The 18,310-nt window shown below is 42.3% G+C and overlaps 1 protein-coding gene across 1 annotated transcript; it reads right to left on the reverse strand.

Moving 5' to 3' along the window:
- Nucleotides 1-840: 840 nt before the first annotated feature.
- On the reverse strand, nucleotides 841-17,748 carry LRIG2 (leucine rich repeats and immunoglobulin like domains 2). Its single transcript, XM_026044194.1, has 17 exons — nucleotides 17,649-17,748; nucleotides 17,090-17,164; nucleotides 16,468-16,602; nucleotides 15,800-15,943; nucleotides 15,527-15,670; nucleotides 15,004-15,147; nucleotides 14,598-14,741; nucleotides 11,793-11,873; nucleotides 11,336-11,407; nucleotides 11,134-11,202; nucleotides 9,635-9,798; nucleotides 8,572-8,892; nucleotides 7,345-7,626; nucleotides 6,451-6,900; nucleotides 5,794-5,943; nucleotides 4,419-4,700; nucleotides 841-3,800 (listed from the first exon to the last, which is right to left on the reverse strand). The coding sequence occupies exons 2-17, from the start codon at nucleotides 17,158-17,160 to the stop codon at nucleotides 3,571-3,573; spliced, it is 2,883 nt and encodes a 960-aa protein (XP_025899979.1). The 5' UTR covers nucleotides 17,161-17,164; nucleotides 17,649-17,748; the 3' UTR covers nucleotides 841-3,570.
- Between the last annotated feature and the right edge of the window lie 562 nt (nucleotides 17,749-18,310).

The following is an 18,310-nucleotide window of genomic DNA, read 5'->3' on the forward strand; positions in this document are numbered from 1 at the left end:
AGGTCTGTGTCAGCCGCTTGGCACTGTTATCTGACTGCCTCACTCTCCTGCTCTGCCTCTGCAAAAGGGGCACACACTCAGTCACACAGACAGCTATTGATTTGTTACCACCTACAGAAGTTAATTCATGAGCCAGGCTAAGTACTAAGTGTTCTTCCAATAATTTAAGTGAAGAATATTTATAATATTTATGCTGAAAGTCCGAATCCCACCTTAAAGTGTTTACTGAGTTCACAGCACTTTTCTCCTGTAACAAATAAAAATCACAGAAGGAAAGTGAAACCTTAAGCTGTAAGCTAACAAAGTTGCACTGGATGTTCAATGTATATAGCATTTTATTGAATGAAGGTATATTACAATAGACAAACATATGTTACACACGCTATACAAAATATACATTCTTATGTGAAAAAAATATAAATAGACACTAGGAAATAGCAACAGGGATCAAGGACAGCTTTGCTCACACTGTCTTACAAACCCCCCGTTTTTGTACTGTTATTACTTTGGCATTGATTGAAGAAACTGTCCATATTCATTGAAAACAGAATGGCCACTCTGCTGTTTGCATCTCTTGGGAGAAAGGAGAGGGTTTTTTTTTTTTTGGCAAGTTTGCCTAGGACGTTTTTCCACAATGTTAATTAGGCACAGCAAGCTGCTCACCCACTTACAAGCTTTCAACTATTTACAACCAGCTTACAGACTTTAAAGAAACTCCATTGCTTATGTAAGGATGCAAATGTCCTAATTCATGAAGGCTGCTTCTGGAGGCCAGTATCTCACTGCAAAAGCGCAACTCCAGTTCCTAAACACCTCTGCCTCCTGCTCGTCCTGGTGCAGACAGCATTAACACCACAGTTTGGTCCTAGCCAAGCACATCTTACCTACCTAAGGTGAACCTGATCATACTAGAAGGTGCCTGAAGTACACGAAAGGTCTGGATGTTCCCATGTACTTCCACATCAATGGAGTCTTCTGACACTTGGGAAATCCACGTTAGCTCTACTCCACAAAACAGAGAGAAGGAAGTAAAAAATGAAGTAACCAGCATTTGTCAAACAGTGAAGGGAGACAAAGCAGCAGCAGGGTGGATGCTACTCCTCTGCTGGCAGGAAATCATGGCTCTGCACACGCCAAAGTGCAACTCTGCCACGTTACCCTATATGAATATTTGAACAAAGCAGCAAGTAGCCCAGAAGGAGGAGATTTTTTCTGCTGCTGCTGTTTCATAACCTGACATTTCTCACCCAAATATAAACTCTGATAGTGGCAGGTTCCAGCAACAGAGGTAAGTTTGTGAAATAAGTACTATGTCTTTGATGCGGTCTGGAAAAAGGCCTGGAGGAAATAAATACAGAAAAGAACTTGAGTCTTCTTTTAGCATGCATGTTACATCCAATGCCTGAAAATATTTCAGATGTCAAAGCCAAAGAGTTTCACACACCGACATTTCTCTCCACTTTCTCCAAAGGTCAAGGACAATTCTGAATCCTCTTTCTGCTAAAGGTGCTGGCTATCAAATGGTTGCTTTGAGAGCATGGCAAAATCTGTGCTCATTTCTCTGCATCTGATTATTATCCATGCCCAAATAATGTGAAAATAATTATTACCACCTTCTTCCTCACTCACTCAACTAATCCACAGACTCAAAAACTTCAGCTGCAATTGTGCAATCACAGCCCCTCCCATGTAGGAATGGGCTAAAAGGGAATCTTATACAGATCTTTCAGGCTGATCCAAAATCCTTTCTCTGTCTTTATAAAAGTCCCCAATGCAGCAGGACACAGCAGATATTCTATGGTTTGAGGAGGTGTGGGGTTTGCAAGAAGGACTAGGGAAGAAGCCCTTGCTCTTCAGGAATGTGGGTTTGGACAGCTACAGCATAACCCTGAGAGCACCCCAGCTCCAGGTGCCTTGCTGCAGAGCCAGCACTGACTAGACCATTAGCACCCCTGCACAGGTACCTTTGTGCAGGGACGAGGACCTGCCTGCCACATCCAGGACGTTCCTCCTCCTCGCTGCCAGGCGCTCCCCACTGCGGGTACTGAAGCTGCCGTGCCTGCTACTGCCTCTCAGCTAGCACTGCATTTTCGGTACAGAGCATCCTTGCCCTGTGTCGTTTTATTTCTCACTCGTCAAATATTTTTTAACGTTTTAGTCACTATGAGGTCGAGGGAACTATTAGAGAGGTCAACGGGGTAAGAACTTTCTTTATACTTTACGACAGAAAAAAGCATAAGCTTTTAAAACTACCTTTTCCTCTTGGCTCTGCAGAGGAAACAGAAAATCCATATAGTGAAGTGCACCGACTATTGATCAAATGCTCCTCCAAGCCACCCAACGCTTTTCATCATGACATTCTTTTAAGTTTGCTGATAAACTGTCAGTCATGAAAAATAGGGACCTCTCTGCAATGCAGAGTACACACTCTATTTACACAATATGAGAGCCTTTTAAAGATAAAAGCTTAGATAACTTTTGAAACATGAGCAGCTCAGAACTTACACTGCCTTCTTGCAGATATTTAACAGCTGGGCAGAAAGAGACATCATTTTGTGCACTAGTCCTGTGCTCACTATTTACAGGAAGGCCTGGGAGTCCCCAGGGGCAAATACAGCCTAGCTTAAGGCAGATCTGTTGGGCATTATACTTTATTGGAAAAGAAGGGGCCTAATAGACAGATTCAAGGATTCTCTCCACACGTAATGGCCAGGCTTGGAATTCTGCTAAGGTAATGAAATGGATCAGCTTGCAGTCAGATCAGCCATGCTTAATGCATACAGAATTGTATGTAACAATGAAATTCAGCAATATCACAGTTTCACCACATACCCACAGCGTGTCCACTTCTTTCCGAAGTGAACAAACAATCAAAAAAAGCAAAACGAACAAACAGCTCTATCCCCTCAGAAACAAGCTCTCAATCCCTCAACCTCCACCAGAAACTATGGTTTGATATGCAGCTGCTGAGACTAACAGTATGATACATACTTTGGCATAATAGAAAATATATTTACATTACAGCCAACACATTTATATGCTTAGTGTATACAAAATATTTATAAATGCAAATTTATTTACAACTAGAGTCCATTACTCATAGGAGAAAACAACCCAAAGTTAGACTGATAACAGCCTCCTGCCAACAGTCTAAAGAACGAAAAGCCGGCCAAGAGTCTTATGCTCACAATTACTGGGGAATTCCACGAGGAGGCCCTGAACATTTGTTTTCAAGCAGACAATGCAGCGTGAAATAGCTAGGCATTCTTGAGAGATTTTCAAAGCATGCACTAACACAAAGGCTGTTTCCAACATCAGAAAAATCATGTTTTAAGCTATTGATGTGGATATCACTATTATGTGCGCTGTTGCACATTCCCATTTTCCAATGCACATGAATCCAAGGAAAAAGGGCATGTACCACCTCCTCCTAGGGAGTCTGTCTTGGTTTAGTCAGCCCGTAATTGCAGACGTGTACGAAAGCATCTTTGGCCTTAGGGTTAGTCCTGAGGTAGTAAATACAAAAAGTCACTTTGGAGGGAGCTGCTTCCAAGACTTCATTTTAGTGCCTTATGTGGTTTCACTATGGTCCTGAATGTTCCGTGTCCTATTAAAATCAAAGTTATGTTCACGTAACCTGTGGCAAGGTCTGGGTGAAGCAGCTTGTTCCCGGCCACCGTCGCCAACGCCCTCGCTTCGGAGAGGCCGAGGGGTCTCACGGGCCGACTGCTGGTGCAGAAAGTGCGAATGAGACAGCCCTAGGTCCTTGTTCACTCCCCATACAGGAACCTGAAAAGGTTCTGTGGAAGAAAAATTAAAAGATGAGCAGAAATCCATGATAAATACACCCAAATTATAGGCAGATTTGAGTCATGTGTCTTAACAATAATCATCTTTGGGAGGTTTTCTGCTACTGGATGCCCTCCCATTTCAGCAATCTGCTGCAGTAACCAGAAACAACATACTCAGTTTCAATGTGTGCTTTTTTTTAAAGGCTACCTGGAAGAAAGTCAACGTGAAAACATTCAGTTGATGAAATAAATAAATAAATTTTTTGGAGCTCTTTGAAACCCAGTCCAGCTCAAACACAAAAGTGCTATTTGGATTTCCTATGTGCAGCTTTAAATCTTGGCAAAGGATGTCCTTGAAGTACATGCAAGAGATCGTGTTTCACGAGCTTCAAGAGACAAGCTGCTGGTTAAGAAGGGCTACTGCTCTCCTGGGCTCTGGGAGAACTGGGTGCAGACTGCAGGAGCACCGCTTCTGCAAACACCTGGTTAATAAGCACATGAGGTTATTCCTCACACTAGGGCAACTTGACAAATTAACTGTGCACCAACACAGAACGGCACAACGAGGAAGGCCGGAGCTATTGGATAATAGAAACAAACAAACAAAAAGAAGAAGGACCCACTCACCATTCACCTGCTGCGAAGAGATTTTCTTCTCACTTATTCTGTCGTGGTTGGTGAGGAAGACAGACACGTCCCTGTCTGCCATAAGATTCTCGAGCGCGCTGGTGTCGTGCTGGCTGCGCGCTGCGTACGCTTCCTTGGGTATCTGCACCATGAGATTCGAGAGCGTTTGATCAAGAGCGTCCTCTTCTGTGATGTAGGCATAGGGACAGTATTCCCGCGTCCTGGAGTAGATGTTTGCATTGTCATAGCAGTCTGAGCAGATCACCAGCGGTGCTGTGCCACCTGCAAAACACAACCAGAAAACTTCAAAAAATGACATTCTCTCAGAGCGAGGGAGGACCCTCCATCTCCACCAGTTCACAGTTCCAGCAGGCCCAGCTAGCTCTAGCACGAGGCTGAAAAGCCGTGAGTTCCCCCTGTACCAGCCAAAGCAGGAGCAGCTACACTTGCCCTCTGCAATCCGGCACCTCAGAAAATCACGATTGGGTTCATGATGGAACCGGTAACAATTCACTCATGAGACGAGCTGTTCCCCCAGCCCTTTTGCTCACAGACTTTTGGTAGTAGGACTATGGACAGGAGGGACTGGATCATGGGATACATGAAAAAGATTGTACTGAAGGATTGCTTTTCAAAGGCAGCCTATGGATCAGATGGCTCCTCAGCATTTCAATGGAAAAAAAAAATTTCTATGGACTCAATGCTAAAAATACTGAAATCTCTATAGACTCGATGCTAAAAATACTATGAAAATAAGTCTCTAAACAAGGTAGAGAAATGGTATAACCTTTGGGTTATGTTTGTAACAGGCAAACTAGATGCCTGGTTGGGGAAGGAATTTTATCTTACAAGCAAAAGATTAAACAAATCATCTCCCAAGTGAATGTACCTTCCCACCTCCGTTCCAGAAGCTTTTGAAATGCTAAAGCAGCAGCATAACAAAAATCTACCTTGACACTTAACCTAGGAATTCTCTGCCAGCACCACCGCCTTGCTGACTAGATCACATGTCCTGAAGAGAAGAATCTCTGCAGGGATCTGTGCTATTTGGGACTCAAGAATTGCAGTCACATCTATATTCAACGGCACTCAAAGTAAATGTGAACCCAGATGCTGCTGGACCAAAGATTAAATTGCATGCATGGAATGCAAAAGCCTTAAGAATATAAACAAACCCAAGGAAAATCAAGAGATGCCTTTTAAGCCCACGGCAGTGAATGGAAATCTCAGAAAGAACTCTCTTTTTTCCAGAAAGAGTCACCTTTGATGTTCAGGCAGCAGTGCCCTGTACTGTGCAGCACTGCTGCCAGCGAGGAGGAGCAGGGGATGCGCTGGCCCCCCACCACGCGGGCGGGAGCACGAGAGCCCCACTTACCGTCTGTGCCTTTATGCACGTAGCCACCAGCCGGGGGCATGAGCTGCTGGTGGCTCCCTGCCTCCGAGTTACTGTAGCCCTCCTGGGGCTCCGACAGCGTGCCTTGCGAGGATAAGTAGCTGGGAATGTCTGCAGGCAGGTTCATCTCCTCTGCAAAGCAGAATTAGCACTGATGACACTAACAGATAAGCGTCAAGATCCCAAGGCACCACCAACTATCACCTGCATTAACACGAGTGCAATATAGAAATTCTGCTCACACATTCCTGCCTTTTCGCTACCTCTGAGATTAAAAATCCATATAACTAGCTCTAGACTAACAGTGCCAGAGCAGACATTTATGTACTTTATTCCAGGCCCTTTAAATATTTTGAAGTTAATTTAAATACTTATTCCCAAGCTTGTCTTTTTTCCCTTAATGTAAAATAAATCTAGCGTTTAAGGAATAAATACATAATTAATATGTAAAGTCTCTAAACTTGCCTTTTTCCCCAACAAATAAAATAATTAGAGCAAATCCCTGAAGACACTTGAGAAGGAAAAATGTCACTCCCCCTCAATGTTTGCCAATTTCAAGGAATCCAGAGATTTCATCATTCTAACAAGCGTTTCAAGTTTTAAAGAAGAGCACTAAAGGATGTTACTATTGAAATCCACCTGTGTTAGTGATGCTGTAATCCTCACTCTTCCTCCTCATGTGGTAGATCACAATAACCCACACGAGGGACGTTCCCACGACGCAGCACACCACAACGATGATCACGATGCCGACCGTCGTCCAGCCGTCTTCCTCGTGGATGATGCCGCTCTGGGAAGAATCGCAGTTCGGGGAGGCCAGGACGTGCAGGTAGATGTGGCCACGCTCGGTGCCCAAGGTGTTGGACATGATGCACGTGTACTTCCCGGCGTCCTCCAGGCCAGCATCCACAATGATCAGGAGCTGATTAGCGGCGGCGAAGAAGTGCCGCTCCGTCACCATCAAAGGGCCGTCGTCTTTAGTCCAGTTGAGGCGCGGGGCGGGACTGCCACCGGCGATGCACTGCAGCACGGCCGTTTCCCCCCTGCTCACCGTCCTGTCCTCCAGCGGCCGCACGAACGAGGGAGTTTCTGACAGCGCGGAAGGAAAACAGAGAACAGCTGTAAGATAACAGCAGAGTGCAGCAACACTGTGCACTCCATGGCATGTAAAAACCTGAGTCACTGTTCAAAGAAATCTTGTCAAGTGTGGCCTTCAAATCCCCCCCAAACCGTGCAAAGCAGCTGCTACTTTGCTGCTCCAGAGAGCACCTGACATCCGTTATTCCTTGGAGGGGAATTTATCCTTTATTCCTGGAGGCTGCAAAGGAGAAACCCTGGAGGGAGAGAGAAAAAAAAAAAAAAATCTCTTCTCATGTTCCTTAACGCTGAATATCTTCAGTCAGGGAAGAGGACACTACGCTCTTTTTATTTTAATTTCATTCTGCAGGACTTAGCCTGCTACTTATAGATAAGCTCCTCTACCAGTGCAGAAGCGAAATGATCCATTTAAGCAAAGACAAACACACCACTTACCTAACACAGTCAGCGTGGCGTTTGCTGACAAACCTCCCGCGCTGTTTTCCGCCATGCAGCTGTAGATGCCCATGTCTTCTATTTTCACGTTTGCGATGAAGAACACGTCATCCTCAGGCATGACGTGCATCCTCCTCTCTCGTGCGGCGGGGAAGTCGGTGCCCCCATCTTTCTGCCAGGAGATCTGGGGCGTAGGGTGGCCCTCTGCGGCGCACTCCAGCCGGGCCATGGCCCCCGTGCGGATAGTGAGATCCATGGGGGTTTTCAGGAAGGAAGGCAGCTCTGGATCAAAGCAGACATTAGGGTATCGATATTTTCAGTACTGAGGAGAAAGCAACAAGAGCTCCCTAATACTGAAGGTGCCTGCAGGGAAGCCAGAGAGATACACACCTGTGGTCTTCCTGGTGAAGGGAGACACTTCCAAAGAGCTGCACAAGCTCTCAGTGGCCATTTCTAATAGCCTAGCCTCCAAACTGAAATATACCCACAGAATTCCTTTAAAATGATCTAATGGACAAACTCTCTTGTGGTTAGAAGAGAGGGGTAACTTTCTGAAGTTCCTCATCACACTTTACCTTCTGTTTCATAGGGGAAGGAAAGTTTCACCCCTGCAGCTAAAAGGGGTGTTCTTAACAAGCAAAAGCACCACTAGCACTTTTGTCCTCAGATACAATGGGGAGAGTGAGTGGTTCAGCCATCTATCAACTGATATGAACTTTATCTTCTCATCTCCCTGCTCTAAAGTCAGGATAATAGGAATTCTTCATTACTGGCTAAAGACCAAGGACCTCATAATCAATTCTTTTGAAGTTGCTTCCCATTTCGTAATTGTTTCTAAGCCAACTCTTCCCTAGCTGTGCCAGCATACAGGGAAAGTGCCTCCTCCTGATGAGACAGCAGAGGGAGCTTTTAGTTTAAAAGACCTATGACTCTATTCAAATAGATAAAAAGCTACCTGAGTTATAATGAAAATATGGGAAATATTTGCCCCTTTTCAAAGTAAAGAAGGCTTTTCACCACCCCACTGCCCAAAAAATAATCACTTATAAATTTGTCGGATACTTTTAAATAGCAGTGATGCACATTCTTGCAAGAGTATAGTTTGGACCAGTTGGGAACTAAGAAATCTGAGTAGATTTTAGAAAACAAAATGAAAAACAGATTTGTAGCTATTTAAATAAAGATTTAGGTTAAGTGGGTTGCTTCTTTGTTTCTGTTATTGCTTACCATTAACTGTCAGTTTAGCTTTGCTGGAATAATTGGAGCCAAAGTGGTTGGTGACGATGCACTGGTATTTTCCTTCATCAGTGAAATTCACGTTGAAGAGATGCAGGACGGTGGTATACTCAACCACCTCATCACTTTGCTGCTGATACCTGGCAAAATTCTCAACCTCTGCATCATACAGCACTTCACTGTCCTTACGCCAGGCCGTGGACATGGGTGAATCACTGCTGCTCACAGCAGTGCAAGTCAGGGTGATGTTCATGCCTCGCAGAGCAATCGTGCTCTCAGGATGTACTCTTATCTGCGGCTTAGGGAAGTTATCTGGAAACAAAAGCATCAAGATTAGCTACTTTGCTTTTCAAAATGCAGTTAGTTTTGCAAGAAGAGACCACGAAACACAGGAGGTAGAACACAAGCTGTGGGAACAAATATCCTGCTTGGGGTGCATATATTCAGCTATTTTCTGTTGGATATCAAGCTGTGAAAGAAGATTAAAGCCATAAGTAGGAGTACAGAACAAGCACTGAGAACAGTCCATGTAAAAGCATGGTCTTGAGCAGTACCTCCTTTTCTACAGCTGTCCAGATGCTGCTACATTAACACTATTCACACAGGCCACTTCTGGACAAAGAGGTAGCAGTACTTTATGAAGGGCGGGCTTTTTGGAAGTGGTATTTTTCATATAGCTAAAGTCTTATCTTCAGAAAATTTAAAGCTCACCAAGCAAAAAGCATAGCAAGGGAGCAGTTCACACTACCTTTTCCCAGCTCAGAGTTATTTAAACATCTATCATTTCAGCGAAGACATTCCTGTGAGCACACGTATACGGTTTGGTGTCAGGCACCAGGGCAGTAACACAGGAATGGGGAAGTGGCTGCTTGCATGGCTGCTGAACTAAGTGTCAGAAGTGTTAGAAAGCTTCTAAAATAAAGCAAAATGCCAAAACACATGCGCTACGGCCAAAACCAAGCACATTCAGCAGTGCTACAGGCTGGTTTCAGAAAGTTATCTGTAGATATTTGTGTTACTATGTTTTTATATCAAAATGATTAAAAATACGAACCACAGACAAAGTCACCAGGGTCCACGCTGAGAAGGCTTTGTCCCGCTAGCCATGCGGGGTGAGCACAGCTAACATTCACAGCCTGCTGCAAGTGCTTCTCAGCGAGCCACTGAGGCAGCCACTTCAGCTGGCAATCGCAAAGCAAGCTGCTGGTGTTCAGAATCCTGCAGAAACAAGGCAAGACCAGAGGGATTCAAGTTTATTTCACACTCCTACATGTGATTTCATATACCAGAAAAGACATTAAAAGCAGACATTTTCAGAAATTACAACTTACAGTATCCCTCTATGCCTATAGGTCTTTATTACACAATGTTAGTTATATATGCTATAAAGGGTCCAGGTAACCATTTCCGTATCAGCATTAAAAATTCTTTTCCTCCAAGATGCCCGAGAAAAATAACACTGTATTTTGCACTTTGAAACAAAGTACTAAGCACGTCTTGACAGTTACCTCATTCCTCTTTAAAGTAGTTAAAAAAAAAAAAAAAAACACTGTAGCAAGCTTCATCCCTCATACTAGATATTTGCCATTACTTTGTGGCTGTTAGCCTCAAAACTCATTTTCATGCCAGCTAATAAATATCTAAGAATGAAAATGAGTTATTTCATGTAAGTACTATTGCAGTTTTTATTTTCTTCTCTGCTCCATAAAAACCAACGAGAAGGGCAGATGGGAAGCACCGGTGGGTCACTTTCTCCTCAGGAAAGGCTTTCAGAGTATCCTACATGTTACACGCAGCTGCTACTGACTGGAGAGCAAGTCTGGTATTCCAGCAAGGAGTGATCTGGTGCTTAAGAGAACCCAGCAGATCGGGAGTGAGAGAAGAGGGGCGCGCAGACAAGCCAGGAGTGCAGCCTGCCACCTGCCCACACAAACCACTAGCGACTTGTTTCTAATATACATAAGAGAATGCAATGAAAGTCTTTTGTCTTTAGCACCTAAAATCTCATCACCTTCCCCACATTGACAGAGATTAACTAAGTGGATAACTGTTTTAAAACAGATTACATGATATCTGGAGACCTTATGTCATAGAAAGGGCTGTGTTACTCTCAGATTAGTCTTGGGTACGAAGGTCACCACACAGTGTAATACCTTGTATGCCTGAAGATCACAGAAGGCTCTAGCAGCTAAAGTACCTGCTGAGCTAGTAAAAAATCTTATCCAGACATGAAACTTATTGCAAGGCCTTTCCCTAGGCCAAAAATAGAAGGCAAAGCATTAACTTTATTGATCATAGCAGTTCTGTGACAAACCCAGATTAGAGTTCAGGTGATTTCCTGAAACACATCCAATGTAGAAATTTAAGATGTGAAAAATCTATGTTTTAACATGGCAAGAAAACTTAATTTTTATTAATTGCCATTCAGCAAATTCAGGTGCAGATTTTAGTAATCGTTAGATTGAAAAAATTATATTGATGATGAAAACAGAATACACTTTAGTGAATTTCAGCCAATCTTACAAGGCACAGAGCAGAACTAACTGAACTTACAGCTCCTTCAGCTGGGCCTGGGCAAACGCGTTTTCTTGGATGGACATTACTGCATTGTTGCTCAAGTCCCTATAAGTTAAGCAAAGAGAAACACAATGCAGTAACTTGACTTCATATACCACCAACAGACAGATTCGTGCAAGTCAGAAGAAATACAAAATTGAAGGACATAACTAGAAGCTCTACGAAACAAAGTACTTACAAATGTTCGAGTCCTTCAAGGCCAGAGAATGCCTTCTTCGTAACTGACTTAATCTGGTTTCCTTGCAAGATTCTGAAAGACAAGCCCCCAAGCCCAGAAAACAAACTGGATGTCAATATGAGCTCAAGAATAAGTTGAATAACTTTTAAAATTATAGCTGAGCTATAAAATCAAATACTATTTTTTGAGTTAACAGGCCCCAAAACATACTCATAAGAACAAGTTTCCTTTTCCCTTCTTTATGGATTTAGGTTAGAGATAGGCTAAAGGATCAATTTATGCTAGCAGAACAAACAATTGATAGGTGGTCCTGCCAGGTGATCCAGATGTACTGGACATGGATCTATATGGAGAGGTCCAGCACAGAAGGGGTAACCCACCAAATACAACAACTTGCTTTCCCTCCACTTCTCCTTGCCTAGGAAATACTGTCATTTCAGTGATGTACAATACGTACAGTTTATCAAGCCTGCCGAGTCCTGCGAAGGCTTCATTTGCATCTTCTATGGCCCAGGAGATCTCATTGTTCCGCAAATCCCTGTAGAAGCAGAAGAGGCTTCTTAAAAGCTCTGGAACATCATCACACCCAGTGCTAACCAGGGAAGGGACGTTCTTGCTCCTTGTGCCTAGTATGGTGCTCTGGCTCAAACCTTCATACAGCCCAGCTCATCAGAAGATTAATATTCCATTTTAGGAAGGCAAGGGAGAACGGAACTGTTCAAAATCCGTGCTTCAGACAGAACCACAAACAAACCCTGCAGAACAACGTCTTGATGTGGTATTTAAGGAAAGGCCCAGCCCGAACAGAAACCGTCATGTGACGGACTATTTACCAGAAGCTGGGGAGACTCCCGAAGCAAGTTGGTTCACGTAAGTGAATTAACCAATATAGCAGCAGCACTAATCTTCCCGAGTAACAGGCTTTTAACAGCATTAGCATATTAAGAGATTACACACAGGTTATAGTGCAAGGCTGCCAGGCACAGAGTAGTAGATTTTCAGAATGAAGTTGTTATTCTGCTCACCAATCTCGCTACCAGCTAATGGGATTTCTGTCTGACCTCTGTACAGCACTTCTGCCCCTCGCACAGAACAGCAGACTAAACAGTAAAAGCAATATAGCAATAGGTTTGGAAAGTCAGGATTTGGAGAGATCTCTCAAATGCAGCAGCATTTTCAGCCTAAAATGTATAAATTGAACAACAAGTTTTCACCTTACTACTATCATGCATAGCAGTATTTGCAAACATCAGTGCATTTAGAGGAAGATACATCAATGAAAAATAAGATACACTGCATTTTAGTAGATATTACATTTATCAGCCCGATAGAGCTGCCAAGTAAGTCAACTGCCACAGAAAGCTATCTGTGCATACCGAGAGTTGTAGATATCTCTCACAAATCCTTTTTTCCCTTGTGCTAATGATGGAAGAATGCAGTATCTGCTTCCCCCGGGTGAGATTAGAAATGGCATGGATTCCTATCCCAGAAGACATCAGAAATCAACCTCCAGGATGCCCTCAGTGGTAATGCATCTTTTTCTTGTTTTTCTTACTTTGAAATACAAAAGTCTCCTCTTAATGCCCTGTAGCAGTCGCTTCCACAATTAAGATATGTACTTTAAAATTCAGGACAAATAAAGAAAACAGTGCTTGTAACTCCATTATCTGTATGTCATTTACATAAATTTAGTCAACACGGTGTTTACATTTACTCACACTAAGTATTTTCAACTTGAATAATGTTTCAATGATAAGATACTCAACATAGATAAGATCTAATAAGAAGAGTAACCAGATGAGTAATATGCCAAATTTACTTCCAGACTGCTAAAACTCTGGACTATAAACTAGTTTCTAGAATTCTCTCCAAAATTTTTTATTATAAATACTGGAGTGGTATCAAATGCTGAGTTAACCACAAAGTATACAGAAAAATCACACATGAAGTAAACATGGTGATAAGATTTTAAACTTCAAAGTGTCAGTGCTGTTCTTAGATACACCTTTAATCCCACTTTGCTCTGACTAGCTCCTAACTTATATGCACAGTTTCTACAGCAGCTTGCTCTGGTTCTGCTTTAAAGCCGCTTTGCAGAATCGTGGCAAGAACTGAAGAGAGACAAACAATTATGTGAGATGCCTTAATACTGAATCAACCAGAACTGTAGTAGAGACAACAATGGAAGCAAGCTGACAGCTACACAAAGTATCCTGGTGTCTGAAGGACTTATACGCTCACACTATTCATGGCACTCAGCAGAAAGCGTGAGCAACCCAGAGCAAAGCCCCTCATTGTGCGAGAAAGGAGCTGCTCCTCACGCTCAGCTGCGCTCCAATGCCGGCCCGTTAATCACCGCTGCCCCCGCTCCTGCTCGCTGCCCCTCCGGAGCAGCCGGCCCGCTCTCAGCTGTCTGACGCCCCTGAAGAGCCCGGCAAAAGCTACTAATTAATCTGCTCTTGTTCTTTGTCATGCTGCTCTAAATCTAAGAAATCAGTTTTAATTATTTCATTAAAAGGTTGCATTAAGGTTAACAGAATATGACTGCTTACATAAGTCTCTCTGGTGAGTTTGCTTATTTAAGCATTTATTTAATGAACTGATTTAGGGGTTATAAACTTTCACTCCTTTCTCAACTACCATGGTTTAGGATGATTACAAGTGCTCAGATCTGCTTGGCATTTTTTTTTTTCTTTCTTTTTTTAAATTAAAAAAAAAAAAGATAGATTCTTGTCCTGTGAGACATATTGAACAGGGTACAACTGCTGGCAAAGGTCTTGGCAAACGCAGAGCTGACCCTCTGATAGCAAGAGGTCCCCCTACACCTTTGTTCTATGCTGCGCCTGTGGCTTCAGCATGCGAAGCTGCACCTTCCAATTTGCAGGATTCAGTTTGGCTTCTTAGGTTCCAACCCTATTGCAACCATTAGGGAGAAAGTGAGGTCTGTACTGAAAATTCATCCCACTGCTTGCATGTACTGGAGCTGCCAATCCCTGCCTTCTCAGAACTGGCATGGCATGCAGCTGGACACTCAAGGTCATCAAGGCACTGTTTTACATCACCATTAAAATTATGAGATGGTTTGTTTCAGCTACACCAGGATTTTTGTAGACCAAAAATAATCAGCACTGCCACATCTGAAGGCAGGACAGCAATACAGCAAGTGCCAAAACACCAATCTTTAATATTCATTGTTTTAACTGCCAAAAGCTTCAGAGTATTGAATCAAGTGGAGTTTTAAATAGAAGTTTTCTGTACTTACAAGGTTCGAAGGTTTGTCAGCCCCCTGAACACACCATCAGCAATGTGACTAACTCGGTTGTCACCCAGGTTTAGCTTCTCCAATAAACCAAGTCCCACAAAGGCAGATTCCTTGAGGCGAGTCAGCTGGTTGTAGGACAAGTCTCTATAGAAATTGAGCAAACGCTTTAAAGGCAAGTGAGGGGGATTAACTACAAAGACACTATCAAACAGCAACTCCTAATTAATTTCTAACAGAAGACTTATTATATAAAAAAAAAAAAAAAAGTAAAACAGACAGCATCACCATAGGCTTGACAAGTTAACTGAGCACTTTCTTCAGTAATTCGTTCTTCCTATATATGTGCTCTCTAATCGGTTACTTGTAATGTTACAAAATCCCCACTGCAATTCAACCCAGGACTTACAGTTCTGAAAGTCTTTGGCAGAACTCCCATGCATCTGGGCTGATCCTGTTAATGGCATTCTGGCTAACGTAGAGTTGCTGCAATGTCCGTAGACCATACAGCCAGCCCTTGTTTACTTCTGTTAAGTTATTATGTTCCAGTTCTCTAAGGAATTAGAGGGAAAAATATTTGCCAAATAGAAAATCAATGCAACACACATTTACAGCATCTCACCTTGTTGATCTCAACATGATTTAGTAACATTAAATCCAACAGAATCTGAAATGCACGATTATATTAATTTTACAGGACCCAAACAAATGACCAAAACTGTACAAAAAGAAAGCAACACAGGCATGGCTGCACTGATCCAGTAGCAGAACTGAAAACACGGCCACTTATTCTCAAATGTAAATACTCCAGTTCTGAAAGATTATTTATTTAAACAAAAGAAAAAGAACACCTTTTGCCAAGAGTGCGTGGCACACGCCTGCACCACGTCAGGGTCACACAACAAAGAAATTCTATGACTAGGCACACTTACAGTTCTTCTATACTATTCAGGCCAAAGAATGCTCCATCCATCAGTCTGCTAATCCCATTGCGCTGCATTTTTAGTGATTTTAAGGACTCCAAGCCTTGGAATGTAAGACTTTCCACTATTTTAATACGGTTCCTTTTCAGTTCCCTTAAATAATATAAAGTTGACAAATATTAAGACATCTTTTGATAAGCAACGCTGTGACTATCAAAACGAGAAGGCAAGGTAACATCCATACAAAGGTTATCTTTTTAAGCTTCCAAAAAGGTTACTTACAGAAACTGCACATGAGGTAATTTGAAGATCTTTGGTGGAATCACACTAATTCTATTTCTGTTTAGCTTTACCACCACTAGAGAGTTAGATAAGTTATCAAGACAGCCTGCTTCTAGGGTAGTTATTCTGTTGTTGCTTAGATTCCTAGGAAAACAGGAGGAAAAGAAGCTTTTCAGAACATAGAGAATATCAGCAAGATGACACAAGAACTACAACAAGAAACTAGCTATTACTACTCAAGTTCTGTGTGAAGCTGCATCAGAAATCTGAATTCTGGTACCCTGAATAAATCATTTTTCCCTAGAGGAATCATTGGTAGGAGCCGCGTTCCCTGCGTGCCCATGCTTCCATTAGGCATGGCTAAGACAACGTCAACAGTGATCTACTCAATATAAGCTAAATAAATAAATAAATCACTGTATGTCCCTGCTGGCTGAAATACCAGCACTTTGACAGCAGCACTCAAGTGATTTTCAGCACTGAGAAAACATCGTGCAGACTTGGTATAAGGGGTATTTTATTCTAAGCACATTTGCAGCTACAGTGAGCACTGCTACCAGTTCAAAGCCCTGCAGCAAACCCTGTAATAAATATCTCACAGTAGCTGACATCTTCGACGCTACTGCTCTGGGGCTAGGAGCCCCAGGCCTGAGACCACTCGTACTTACAGGTACTTCAGCTGCATCCTCGGGAAAGAAGAAGTTTTAATTTCTGAGATCAGGTTAGAGCTAAGATCTAGATTCTCCAAAGAAAGGTAAACTTGCAGCTGCTCAGCATTTATTTCTGGGATTATGTTGTGTACCCTGAAAAAATACCAGCAAAGATGATCATCAAAACAGCCCATCCTTCAATTTCACATCTAAAACATTAGACATCTAAAGCATTAACATTTTTAGTGAGTTTCTTGAATGGGAAAGGCAGCACATACTTCAGTATTAATACATAAAGCAATACTCAAAACCCAAGACTGTCTTGACATACGAATAGATGCAAGTTCTGGGGCCTGTAATTGGGCTGTTCCTCCTGGAAACTGTCATTCCTCGGCCATCTCCCTCCCCTTCCAAGCTGCCTGCCTTGGTTGGCTGCATTTTATTGGTAACATAAAGGGACTTGATTGTCCAACAGATCTGCATTTCTTTTAAGGGTGCTTATGTATTCCCCAAAGCCCTTTAGACAAACACTGCTCTGAGACAAATAAGTTATGCTTCCCTGCAGCTTGATAGCAGAATTCTAATATCACCCCCTTGTCAAGGAACAAAGGCAGAAAAGGGCAGACAAACTGTTGCTTACAGCGAGAGAAGAGTTATATTAGAAGTTGTTTCTCCAAAGTATGGAATTTCGCTTAGCTCATTGTAATTCATCTTCCTAAAAATAAAAGATAATAATTCTTTATTGACCTTCCAAAGAGAACAACTATTCCACAAAGCAGAATTAACTCATATCATAACTTTCAAAAGTTTTATGTTAGTTACATAATAGTTGAAAATCAGATTCCTTAAAAGCTTGTTTAAATATCGATTTTAAATTTTTTACATTACAGCTCACTACTTTTAATTTTTAAAAATGGTTACCGTTACTTCTGTTTAAAATAGAATTAGCCATAGTCTAAGCCATCAGAAATCCCATTTCTCTTTTAAAATAGTTTTCTATCAGAAAGCTTTCTGCATACAGAATATCAGAGGTTCAGATAAAATACAACATAGCACATGCATTTTTGGTTTATCAACCTTGGCTATTTCTTCAAATCACACCAGATACCTGGGCACACATTAAAAGTCAAAACTTTGAAGTTTACTAAGTAGAAGCTTTGAGGTCTTTACTATTGACTTTATGACAAACAGTAACTTACACTTCTTGTAGCGTGTGAACAGATAAATCAATGCTCCAGTTAGATGATAATAAATGATTATGACTTAAATCTCTAGAGAACAAAGAAATAAAGAATTATTCTGTACTTTGTACAACTGTATTTTATTATTTATGCTCAGAAAGATTATTAAATATTGACATCCTTCTTTGCAGGGCTTACAGGGCATCAGTGGAGAACAACTTACAACAAACTGGGCTCAGGCCATTAGAAACCCTGGAAATTCACTGTTGTCACAGGAATATGTGCTCATTTCCACGAAGTGTTAAGCTGGGCACTTTTCATTGAAACTCTTCATCATTATTTCTGTATACCCAGGACCACTAGAGCTTGCAGACAAAGTGGTGCATCTCTCCAGTCCCTTCATTTGCTCTCCCTCAATGGCTCAAGAAGCAAATGCAAAGCTCAAATCAACTCCCAGGCTGAAGAACACCAGAAACATCAAGTTTTGTTTGCTTCCTACTCTTACTGCAGAATTGCAGTCTACAATTAGAATCAGGGGCACAAAAGCAAAGCCAGGTTTTATCCAAGTTTAACCAGCTTTTACGCATCACGGGCTGCTTCGACGGGGCGTCCAGCGCAAGCTCAGCGCTGGCGCGGCTCGCTGCGCCCGGGTGCCCAGAGCCGCGGCAGAGGCTGCCCCG

This window comes from Nothoprocta perdicaria, unplaced genomic scaffold, assembly GCF_003342845.1.
Source record: "Nothoprocta perdicaria isolate Ctin4 unplaced genomic scaffold, notPer1 scaffold_353, whole genome shotgun sequence".
Lineage (NCBI taxonomy): Eukaryota > Metazoa > Chordata > Aves > Tinamiformes > Tinamidae > Nothoprocta > Nothoprocta perdicaria.

What these genes read in the sequence shown, in the direction of transcription:
- LRIG2 (XM_026044194.1), bottom strand. Translation starts at nt 17,160, where the DNA reads ATGAATTACAATGAGCTAAGCGAAATTCCATACTTTGGAGAAACAACT. An exon ending in CAGGCCCAGCTGAAGGAGCT is followed by an intron (nt 9,799 to 11,133) that starts GTAAGTTCAGTT and finishes TTGTTTCTGCAG; the next exon opens with GATTCTGAACACCAGCAGCT. An exon ending in CGTGCATAAAGGCACAGACG is followed by an intron (nt 4,701 to 5,793) that starts GTAAGTGGGGCT and finishes TGTGTTTTGCAG; the next exon opens with GTGGCACAGCACCGCTGGTG.